Source organism: Geospiza fortis, unplaced genomic scaffold (genome assembly GCF_000277835.1).
Source record: "Geospiza fortis unplaced genomic scaffold, GeoFor_1.0 scaffold40, whole genome shotgun sequence".
NCBI classification, from domain to species: Eukaryota; Metazoa; Chordata; class Aves; order Passeriformes; family Thraupidae; genus Geospiza; species Geospiza fortis.
In genome coordinates this window covers 18,797,002-18,809,614 of record NW_005054297.1, presented here as the reverse complement: position 1 = coordinate 18,809,614, position 12,613 = coordinate 18,797,002, and the positions used below count along the sequence as shown (strand labels likewise).

Here is a 12,613-nt window from a genome sequence, read left to right as displayed (position 1 = left end):
ATCATAAGTCTAACACCCCTCTGCTAAAGCCCCATCAAAAGACCCCCTCTGACACATTGCCTGTCAGATGTGAGAAACTTGAACAAGCGATGGTAACCTCAGTCACACAAGTCTTGCCTGTTTCTCAGAGACAACAAGAGACAACCGGGAACCAGGAGGCCTCCTTTGACTACTACAACGTATCTGATGATGATGACTCGGAGGAAGGAACCAACAAAAATGCTGAGGAAGAAAAGAACAGGGATGATGTTGGTACGATGCAATGGCTCCTAGAGAGAGAAAAGGAGAGAGATCTACAGCGAAAGTTTGAGAAGAATCTTACTCTTCTCACCCCAAAGGAAACAGAAAATAGCAACAACCAGAGAGCCACCCACTCAGCCCGCCTGGACAGCATGGACAGCAGCAGCATTACTGTGGACAGCGGGTTCAACTCTCCACGGTAGGACTGTCACATTCATTGCAGCTTTAAAGACTAGGAAGTTCCATTTATGGTTTTATGGGTGTGTGATATTGGTGACAGAATGTAGGGTTGTATTTAAAAATTTCACACATTTTCAGACAGTGTTTTTTCTACAGCTCTGGAATCCTCTATTCAGATATGTGGGTTTCCCACCATACTGTAAGAAACCAATGACCATTGGCAACATTGACTCTATATTAGTTCATTTTCTGTTTGCTGAAAACCTCCCTGTATCCTTTTTTTTCTGTGTTAAGCTTGTGTTTGCTTTTAGAATAAAAGGGATGAGCTCCTGCATACTCTTCCCTTTCCCTCTAAGATACCATCAACAAGACTAATGGAAAGACTAGGCGTGACCAGGTGGCATAATCTTTGGCTCAGCCAAAAAGAAAAACAAATTATATTGTTTTGTGTTTGGCCTTCCTTGTTTGTTTTCTTCAAAAATTCTGGAAGCATATCTAGTCACCATTTCAAACTGGTGAAACTGGAATAGCCGCTCCCCCTACAAATTAAAAGTGCTCCGGATATTTGAACTTGATATTTGAGATGTGACTTAGCACTGCTGAGAGAGAGGTGCCTTGTCTAAGATACTTGGGAAGACAGTCCAGATGTTTGCGTGTGGTGGTGCTGGTTAGTAATTACTATTCCAGGGATTTCAGGCATCATGGAAGTCTCAGTGTGCTAGAAGTCTTAGAAATGTAGGGAGGAGAGAGTTGTTGGTGCATTCCCTGCCCTGGAGATTTCAAAAGTTCATTTCCAGGTTAGGAATCCTTTATGCTAGCCTTCTTCCTTGTCTGTCTGACCTTTGGCAGTCCTTGATGGAATGGAGCATGACCTGTTTTGTTTGGCCTGCATAGCAGCTCATCAGAGTTCAGAACAATGACTCTAAGAACACAGAAATAATGTACAGTAGTAGTTCTCTTAGAGTGGCTTACTTAAGCTTAAATTATTTATTGCCTGTGTTTAAAAATAAAACCTCCAAGACTGATTCTGTATTATGTGAAAAAAATGGGTTTGGTTTGTTTTTTTGGTTTTTTGTTTGGTTTCTTTTTTTTTTTTTGGTCAGTTTTTTATTTTTCCCCTGTAAATGGTGTTCTTTTTCCTCAGAAGTATATATATATATTTTACATCAATAGCAGAGGCTCTTTGGCATCTGAAGGATGTCCTGTCTCTACACGGGACTAAATTTAAATTTCAGTGGAAGTCCTGTCACTCTGGAAGGAGTTCCTTTGGATTTGATGGTTACTTCCACTTATGTTAATGACAAGAGAGGAATTAGAGAGCCTGATGCAGCTTGCAGTGATGTATCAAACTAGAGCGGGATTCTAACGAATGTATATTTTTTTCTGAGCAAAAAACCTGAAAAATTATTTGAGTAAATCATGCCATCAACACTGAGTCCACTCTAAAAAAGAAGCTTGAGAAGGCTTTGAATTTATGTTATTGATTGTTCTGCAGATGCTTGACATCTTTCTCACATAGAACTGTTGTATGAAACTGTTTGCACTTTTCTTTTTTAAATGAGATGTCTTCCAGTAGTTGAAGTGCTATACTTGCAGTCAGTTTTTGTGGGGGAGTATGTTGTGGTGTTTGCTTCTTGCTCAGCCTCTCTCACTCCAGAGTATGAGAGTCACCTCCAGGACAGGGTATCAGCTGGATTAAAAATCAGTTCTTGGACTACTGTTTTGTGTGCTAGCTGTATATCAAACTTGTGTTTCTGATTAATGCAATGGTAGACATTTTCTTCCCTAATTATTTACACAAAAGCTAAAATTTCTGTTTATGTTAAACTTAGCTAGCAAGAGACCAGGATGTGGTGAACATACTGGATTTAGTGCTGCTATACCACCTTGTTAAAATAATAAGGGAAACAGATGAGCAACTTTCAAATACGTTTGTGTTCCACACGTCCTTTTTTTTTTAAATGTATTGTTTATTTATTAACAAATACCATTTTTTGGCAAGGTCACATAAAGTAAGCTTAAAAAAAAACCAAGCCAAAACATTCTGTAGGGTATTTTGTTTTGGGAGACTGACATATAGTTAAGATAGGATAGGATATTTCAAAGCTTTTTCATAAGCTTTGCATGAAAATAATTAAATTTGGGGATTTTGCTGAGTTTGGGTCACTTTTTCACATAAATCTCCAAAACTAAATTGAACTGAGGGTGAGTTCAGCCCTTTGGCTAAAAGTACCACATTGTTATTATTATCCTACCTTACAATAAAAAATGTACTCCATAGCCCTTTTCCAGGATGTACAAAGTAGCCATGCAGCATCCATCTGGTAAGATTCAGCTAGGTGACAGTGTCCTTCAGAAGGTGCCATGGGAAGAATATGAGAACAGATTGTGCATACAGTAATGTTCCTCAGGTATATTCTTCCAGCCTCCACTGGTTATTTAACTCAGCTTCCTGAAATGGGGTAGTATCTTTTCATTCAAACTGAAGTATACAACATTGTTTGGGCAATCAAAATTACTAATTTCATACTATAAAAGAAAAAATACATTTTTAAAGTCTGATAAATTGAAAACAGGGCAGTAAAAAAATCAGAAAGAAATGGCTGCAGTTAAAGATTTGCAATGGTCATTTGACTTTCAAAGTATTTGTGATCATTGGGAAGAAAAACCTCACAATTTTTCATGCATTGCTTTTATGCAAGTTATATATAGGAAATGTTAGCTGTCACAATTAATTTTATTCCTTTATTTTTAGGGCTTATATAATACTGTTGCTCCTTTGTCACCTGAAGAAAGCTAATTTTGACATTACTCTGCATGCAAAATTTTCACTGCAGTTTTTGTGTGTACATGTTGTAATGGTCACTTTGTAATATCAGAGTTGAGCATGTCTGAAGATCTGAAATCGGTGGTTCTGAAAAGAATGATACAATACTAAATCATCTCTGAAAACTAAGATTTGCATCTATTTTCATTAAAAAGCAGAGGGAGAGGAATAAAAAAATGAGCAAGAGAAGTGCACCATACATCATTGCAGCTCACAGGAGTCGTTTACTCTCTGTGTCACCCACCATAGCTCTTTGGAACTATGGACATTACAACAATCATTGGCAGAAGAATACCAGTACCATCCATTTCAACCAGTTTAAAAGGTCTCTGAGAATTCTCCTAAGAGTCTCATTGATTTTCCAGACTCAGTCAGTTTAAGATTATTTAAATCTGTCCCGATGACTAGGAACAGTGTTTTTTCCTTCCCTTATGCCATACACTCCCCTGCCACATCTAAAGCTATGCATTCCTACTCTTCCCTTGATGCTAGGACTAATATTTTTTTTTTCCTTAGGGCTAGTATTTAACTGAGAGTGGCCCCTGATTTGTCTGGCTGCCTGCAAGGCTTAGTCAGGGAGGCAGCAGAAACATGTGGCAGGGTCAGGTCCACAAATTTAGGCTGACTTAAAACTGACTATGAAACTTTTGTCATTAGTATCGTCTTTTCTAGTGCTTATTTAATAACTGCATTCAGTGCTCTAAATGTATTCTGTAAACATCTCCATAGCAAGTGGTGATGTCATTTTACAAAGAGGTAGGAGTACAGTGAAGGATACATGACCAGGGGCCCACATGGATGTTTGAATGGAAATCTGTTCCTGAACAGGCACACATTATTTAGAGATTAAAATTTATTTAATAGTATAAAGACAACAGAAATAGTAGTACTGATAAAAAACCCTTAGCATGTCATGGCTGAGGTTTTTAGAAGCTGTAGACTAAAATACAAGCTTCTCTGCATTCATAATTAGACATATCATTAAAAGGCCTAATCCTCAAAAGTGTTAAGTGACAGTGTCCTGTCACTCTTGTGGTTAAATGATATGTTAGGAGTAAAGGAACATTGTCCATTTTGTGAATGAAATAGCAGCAGTAGTTGTTGTCCAGGGCAAGATCACAGACCAGGCAGTTAAGATTTCTCCTTGTCTTGGTAAGTTGAGATCATCTCAGCTGCAAAGCAAAATTGAAGTGTTGCATTTAGAAGCATCGTGGGTTTAATGTAAGGTAAAACTTTTATTTAATATTTTGTGTACAAAAACATTGGTAGAAGAGGAGACAACAGAGGATACTGTGTTATATGATTGCTGTCCTAACTCTGCCTAGTCACAGAATTGATTTGATGAAGCTACTTTCTGCAAAACTCCATCAGCTAGGAAAGAAAACTAGCACATTCCAAGTGCAAGATGGAAGCTGTTTCCTTGAGTGGAAAATCCAGATGCTTGATACTGGTTCAGCTTACAGTTTGTGTGACAGTTTCAGCTGTGCTTAGTGCTATACCTGTGTTATGGTATGATGATTGCTGAGCACCTCTGGGACACATTTTGAGAGTAACATATGTGTACTATCAAAATGAGATGTTTCATTGATGTGACATTACATACAAACCCAGGAAACCCATTATAAAACACTCTGTTCTCTTTTCCTGTCTGGTCCATAGATATATAGGCATGTCATATATGAGTGTGTATATATATTTCTTTTCCATTCCAGTACTCGTGAGAGCCTGGCATCCAACACTTCAAGTATTGTTGAAAGCAACAGACGTCAGAACCCTGCTCTGAGCCCTGCACACGGCGGCGCAGGCCCGACATTCAACTTCCGAGCCACTGCAGACCCACCCACGAGTGAAGCTGAGAAACTGCAGAAACCTGGTAACTGCCTGCAAGCTTCTGTCACTAGTGTCTGATAGTCAGCCTGCCTCAGATCGTCTGTCTCATCCTATACAGCAAAGTTTACGACACTGGGACTGATGTTTACATCTTTGGGGAAAAATTAAACAAGCATCTCAACCACAGTTTTAGTGTTCACTTAAACTGTGCTGCTACGTAGACTAGGGGCAACAAAGAAGTCTTTATTTCAAGGTATTGCTTTTCACATTTGCGGCTCTGTAGCAACAGAATAGCAGTAGGGATAATATGTACACTTTTTGCTTCACTTAATTGTAACTGAGCACATATATGAAAGTCTAGACACTGTAAGTGTAATCTGCATTTTCAATGTCCATGCAGTTGCCAACTTCATTTAAAAAATGCCACAGATGTGTGATGCCCCTGGTCAGAGGCTAAACTCTGCTGCAGAGTTCATCATTTTTTTCTTCAAAAACTGAGCCACTGCTGAAAGTAACCAGCCAGGATCACCATGAGGAAAAACAATGCCAAACATGACAAGTCATGACCTCAGCTTTATATGTGAATTATTAATACTAATCAGTCATTTTCACTGTGCATTTTTGTGACACAATTTTACAAATACCTAGTTAAGCGAGTAAAAGGAGGTTTGGGGTTTGTTTTGATTTGCTTTTTTTCTAGGTATGGAGGGTGGGAAGGGAGGCAGCTCCTCCTTTTGTTTCAAAAATATGAGAGATGTTTACTGAATGAGACCTGCTACTTGACCTTCCGTAGTCACCCGTGAGGAGGTGGGCCTTTGCAGAGAGGGGGGAGTGGGGAGGGAAGGGAAAGATGTAACTGTCATGGAGCCACAATGTGGAGTGACACGAAATATATTAAATGTCTTCAGTATAATTCACTTATTTTAAAAAGATAATCTAATTCTTGTGTCACTTCTGGTATTGCAACTTGCCATTAATATAGAAATCAGGATAACTAATTTCTTGGAACAAAAATATCCTTTATGATATAAATGACAAGTATGGCCTGAAGAATTGATTTCTTTCTAGTGGAAGGACATAAATCTATTTTATGTAGCTTATTAAATAGAGTGCCTAAATTAGGCTATTAAAAATAGCATACAGTGTAATGATTATCAGAGAACAAAATTTAGAGAATTATAAACTTCTGGCCTTTTTATTCAGTGGATGTTATTTGCAATTTACCATTTTATGGACATGTCTGGTTTCTAGAAATTCAATGTGTCCACTTGGTTTGCAGTAGAAATCTGAGTCCTGCAGGCACGGTACATCCTAATTGCTCTCCCTAAACTCTTACTCCAATGTAATTGGTACTGTGCTAATTACTGCAGAGTAAATTCTACAGATAGTTAAACTCCAAGAGTAATTTTAGGTATAGGGTCACATTCTGCTCTGTTACTCATGCAACCTGGTAGTGCAACAAACTGACTCTTTTTATCAGAAGACAAATTGGTGGAATAATAACAAAGATACTAAAATGTGCAACAGCCCAAATTGTTCCATAGAAAAGGGACATTTACCCTGTCTAGCTCTTGTAGTACACAGGTATGAAACCCAGCTGTACATATTAAAACCCAGTATTTTCATCAGGTTCTGGTGACATTTATTACTCTGTATACAAAGTCATTTGAGCTTCACTTATGTTCTCTATTGTGATCAGAAGTCTTTACTGACAATTCAGCCTTATGTTACACCATGGGATATAGATCATTTGCTTATGAAACAGCTTTCTAACTCTGGACACAATCAGTTCTGTCAAGAATACACAGCCAATGCACAGGTCTGTTTTCATTGATTTCAGTGTATAATTTCCATTTCATAGGAGCAATAAGACCTTTCAGTGCACATAAAGGAAATTATTGTGCTTTTGGTTGGTTATCAAAGTCACTTGGCCTTTAGCCTTCTGCCTTATCATACCTTCCAAGATGTGCTCTAATTACCATATTATGCTTTGCATGATGCATCTTCTTATTCAATATGTAACTCCAGCCGTACTTATTCCATGCGAACTGTAGAGTCAGAGTTCTTTGTGGGGAATTGTCATATACTATGCAGTGGCTGACTGTGATTTTGTTTCTGAGATGAGCTCTGACATCAGTAGTATGTATCAATTCAGTAAATAGAAATGTTGAAATGGTAAAAAAATTTACAGTGATGATCTGAAGTACTAATGGCAGTATTAAAATGTGAAGAGCAGAAACAGGTTTCACCTTTGGAGAAATAATTGTTTGTCATAAGCTAATCAGAATTTGTGCAGGCAGCTGGTTGTACAGAAGACATAACTCCAACAAAATGTGATAGTACATACCTATAAACTGTATAGTATGTTATTTCCTAAAGTTCCCAGAGACCAGCAGACAACATAAATGTCATATTAATGTTGACATGGCATTGTACCAATATTAATGTGACTCTTGGAATATGGAATGTAAACAGAAGTTTCAAATAGAAACGTTCTAATCTTGATTTTCTTTTTTCCTTTTAAAATCAACAATGGAAAATAAGAAAATTCCATCTTGAGGTTCTGGTAACAAAACCACGAGAGTGGAGCTTGAGTGCTTTATGTCACCCTAATCCTTTGATGAAATCATAGCCTTGTATTATGTGGTTGCTTATCTATCATTCTAATGTATCAATTTAAAGGTTTACAGAGTTAGATTAGGTTGAATCTGTGTTGTGTTCAACTGTAAAGGGTCAACACAAATCTGTCGGCATTTTGCACACTTAATATGTATTATTATAATACAACATGTTACTTTTATGGTAATTTTTTTTACACATATAACTACCTCCATGAATTTGATGAAATGCAGCAACATGAAAAGTGTATTGTACAAAGCAAGATTAGAAACTTTGAAGCATTAGGTCATGGCGTTCTCTTGTGTGTCAAAGCTTGCATATGAAGTCATCATGTTTCCATTGCCACAATTTCCTTCTACAATGTTAAAAAGATGGCTTTCAGATGAGTCACTTAAGACTTTGACAAGGCTGCATAATTGGGATAAAAGTGAAAGGAAGGCTGAAACCTTCCATCCTCTCCCCAGTTACTGCTAAAATTTCTGCCTGGTAGAACTTGAAAATGTATTTGTAATTTAGCAAATTAGAAACATCTACAGTCTGTGAAATATGATTGACAGTTTGGGGTTTAACAGAAGACACTCTGGGTATTTTCTTGGCAGCCTTCAGATACTTGGGGCCCTGTTCTGCCTCCATCTTTGTCAACATTAGTACGTCATGGTTTCTCTGAACTGGCAAGGGTGTTAAAACAACTCTTCCTTTAATGATGTGCACTCTGGTCTCTAGATTGTGTGCATCTAAAACATTTGCTCCTATAGAAATTACCAACAGCCTTTCACTGATGTTGCTGGGAGCAGTATTAGGGTCCCTACTCGAGGTATGTGCCTATTGTTCAAAGAACATGGGCAAGTTTCCAAGAGAAATTAAGCTGGCTTTTGAAAAGTAGCCAGCTGCAACAAGCCACCTTTCAAGAGGGAAGAAAGAAAGATTTTTCCAAAAACCAAAGGAAGAAAGTGGCAGCTGAACCTAAGCAGATCGCATTATATACAAATCCCGATTTATGAACACCTTTCAGCAAACCTAGTACCATTATCCCGATGCAGATTAATAAACAATCATCAGTTGAGCTAATTTTGCCATTTTAAGTATTTCAGTTAAAATTTAGAAGAAATCATTAGCCATTTGACTCCCAGCACCACTGTAAAATGACTGTTATATGTGAAACAACATTCACTCAACTTTAAAAATAAAAATGTATTGGAAAACAAATATTTTAATGAAAACCATGGCCAAAGTGCTTGCCAGCAGTAGTCATTGTTAGGAAAGAGAACAAGCAAACCAGTATTCAGAGGCCATCATGAACACAGATAATACTTTGCACTTAAATCACACCTTTTTGCCTGAGGGTCTCAAAGCACTTGCCTGTGAGGTAGGCAGAGTTCACTGACCCTACTTTTTGTCTGGGCCCATTGGAAAAAGCAAAGGCTAAGAGTCTGCAGACTAATTTATTAACTAGTTGCTTTTTTAAAGTTACTGAAGTAAGTTAACCAAAGTATTTAATGTTTATATTCTGAAATTATTCTTTTGACACATTCAGTTTGTTTAAGCAAGAAACTACTTTACAGCCCTGTAGACACTCTTGGATTAGCAGTTCCAAAAACAATTTTGCAGTCATATGAGTACTGGCAGCAGTGGTTTTAGAAACAGTCATGTTAATTAAAAATTTGTTTTTCAAATACATTTTCTAGTGTTTTTCCCAAACACTTGTTCAAACTGTTGTGCTGAGAAAGCAAATAGCACTCCTAATCTGGTGTCATACCCACAGTTTACAATTCTCTTTGCTCTTCTGAAGAAAACTGTACAGTATTAGAGAGAAAAGTTCTATTTTTTACAAAATTCTTTTAAAAAAAGGCTATATATCTAAAATGTTCCCCCCAGCATAAGTAAAGTGCATCATTACTGCATGAGAGACATGCAGTGGACCCACCAAAAGCCAAGCTGGTGCTAGAAGAAAACGGGACTATCACATGTCTTTTATAGTGGCGCTCTAAACATTGGTTCCAGTTATGCGAGTGTGAATCTGGCATAACTCCCCTGATCTCTGAGGATCTGAGAGATGGGAATGGGTCGTTAACTCCATTGAAGCTCAGTTCTGAGCTGAGGGTTTCCGTGTTCCTCCCCACGCCCCGGGACACTAAAGGCAGAGACGGAGCAGAGGGCCACGCACCTGGCTTAGGAAGGGCAGCCTGGGCTGAATCCCTGCTGAAATGCACAGCCACCCAGCCGGGATCCGGGCCAGCCGCCAGCGTGCCCCGCCTCGCAAGGGTGATTCTCCACGTGGTGCACTGCCCTCGGTTAGAGCCACCCAAAGGATACCCACCCAGATGTATGAAAGGGCCCTTGGAGTAATTGGCACAGATGTTACTTTTATGTGTGGAGGAGATTTTAAGTTTAAAGGGATCATAATTCTGCAGGTAATTTTCTGTGAGTGACTGAATGTGGCTGTTGCATTAGGTTTAAATGAGTTAATAAATGCAAGTGGGACTTACTGTATGTTAGAAGGGAGTTTTGCAGCCAAGACTGCCTTGTATAAATGTGTTTGCACTGAAAAAAAAATTTAAAAATTACTTGGTCTCTGGTTGCTGTAAAGGTCATCCAAGATGGATGTTCTGTTTATATTGTATAGTATTTCATATGAAATAATTGCAGTTCATGAAATGTCTTCCCTAACGTTACTGATTTATAACAGCACATTTGTAACATGGTTTTTATTGTGTCAGTGTACCATATTGTAAATGATGATTACTTGTCATGCTTAGTATAATAATTTAAAGGAAAAAAAAGGACAGGGATTTTTGTAAGTCTATATTTGAAAGTCCCTCCATATGGTAATATTGTGTTCATGTTGTTTATGTAGTGTTGTGTGAAATATCCATTTTGGATTGTGTTACTTTTTAAGATATTAAATAACATTTGGTTATATGTTCTAAGTGGATTCTTTGCACTCATCGGTGATTTTTAGAGAGTATACTTATATTTCCATTAACACACTGTTTCTCTCCCTCACTTAAGAAACCTTGCACAACAAACCAGAAATCTCAGATAAACAAACAGTGTAACAACTCACTGTGTTCCCCTATGCTTTATAAATGCTCTTTGGGCCATTAAGAGTGCAAGAGAGAAAATACACCTTCTTTTCTGGCTTGGACTGGATGTGAATTTGACAGCTGCAGGGGGAGTGTGATCTCCACTGAATGTGAGTGTCCAGCTGAGATGCACCCAAGCTCCAAGAAATGAGAAGTGCATTAGGACCTCCTGATGCCAAGGGCAACAGGTGTCAGGTCCCTCATTTCCTCTCCTCTCCATTCTCATGAGCTAAAGGAGGACCTGGTACACCCAAGAGAGAGGGTTCTAGGAAGTAGTATTTTTAACATTCTTCAAGAAAACTGATAGCTGCTGATTGGAAAGGCCCAAGTGGACAATGTAACATGCAAGTGCCATTTTCCAACCTTCTACCACCACCTGGAAGAAAGTTTGGAGGAAGTTTAGGGTCCAGGAGATTTGCCAGAGCTGTGTCATGAGAACTGCTGTTTGCCAAGGTCAACTATGAGAATTTACAACATTTATAGGATAAAAAACAGAGCAGCATCTCTTGAAAATAGGTGCTGTCTTAAGCACCTTGGCTTGTCACCTGCTAGTGGCACATACTAATACCACACTGTTCCTAGTCTTAGCTCATTCCCCTTCATCCATCTGCTTCCACTGTAATTCATATTCATGAAATTGTGTATTTTGAATTACAGGGACAAAAAAATCCCAAAACCAGACAGGGTTTGGTTAGGGCTTTATGCCAGCACTAGTGCTTTGCACAGGCAAAGTCAATTTTGGGTTTTGGTAGACTCAGACTTTCAAGGCCTATTCAATATTACTGGAGAAGTTTGCAAGCACTATTTCCCCCTCACAGAGCACTTCGTTTTTGTTTCTCTCCTTACGGTATGCTTGTATTTTAGGTGCTAAATTAGCCTAATCATTAACTAGAAAGAAACTACTGTTGTCCAAAGTTACCACACCGTGCACTTTAAAACTTGCTTGCAAGCTTGGCTTGAATTCTCTTTATACTTACTCTGCTGACAGGCAAACTGAAGATCTTGATCAAGTGACATCTTTTTGGTCAAACATGGCTGTAACATACTGAAAATGTCTAGGCCCACTGCTTGGCTGAAGAAGTACTCTCTTGCTGTTAGGTCACACCTTTCTGCTGAGAGCACTGAGTAGATTTACATCCCTCAGTATCTACAGATATCTTACATCCTGTTCACTGTAGCTGGTACTTAAAGAGAAAAGAGTTTTGAGCAGTTAGTGATGCTGGGGCTTTGATAATTGCCTGTGGTTTTGTGTGGAGATGGCTGAGCTTGCATTTATAAGCAACTTCCTTCCATGCCCATAGGTCCTCGTGTTTAGCAAAGTATTTTTAGCTCAGCTGTCACAGAAGTGATGAATGGGGACAAGGAACGGGAAATCCCAAGTACTTTTATTTAACCTTTTTTTTCTTCTCTCTCATCCTAATAAGCACATAAAACCTAACCCTGTTCTGCCAGCTATGTGAAAGTAAGCAAAGACAGTAAATAAATTTACCAACATGGCTGTGCATACACTGAAATAGTTATATATTTTGGTTGCTTGCTTGCTTAGGGAAACCTGGAGCCTTTTGTTTTGAGTTCTCTCAATCTCTTTCTTCTTGTCCCTGTGCTTGTTGCTGGTAAAATTAGGCCAGTTGCCTTTTAAGTACCAAAGAGGGTCACTCTGGCAGGAAGCTGCAAAGTAGCAGCTCCCAGTGTGCTCAGTAGTGTACCAGTAGTGAGAGGACAAGCGAGAGCCAGGGGCCTCTCCTGTGGATATAGGCTTTCCTCATGCAGAGATCAGAAGGTACACCAGCACTGGCACTTCAGATGAAGCAGGGCTGTGCTCCAGCAAGGGCTG

At 38.7% G+C, this 12,613-nt stretch overlaps 1 protein-coding gene across 3 annotated transcripts in view; it reads left to right on the top strand.

The window, feature by feature from the left end:
* The window catches only part of STOX2 (storkhead box 2), a 71,445-nt gene extending 60,825 nt beyond the window's left edge, over nucleotides 1–10,620 (top strand). For all 3 annotated transcript variants that reach the window (XM_014312129.2, XM_031066201.1, XM_031066208.1), the window contains 2 exons: nucleotides 1–439; nucleotides 4,960–10,620. The exon at nucleotides 1–439 is cut by the window's left edge and continues 1,785 nt beyond it. In XM_014312129.2, the coding sequence (XP_014167604.1) occupies nucleotides 1–439; nucleotides 4,960–5,155 (635 nt within the window). In that variant the 3' untranslated portion in view covers nucleotides 5,156–10,620. The remainder of the gene's footprint in view (nucleotides 440–4,959) is intronic.
* The last annotated feature ends 1,993 nt before the right edge of the window (nucleotides 10,621–12,613 follow it).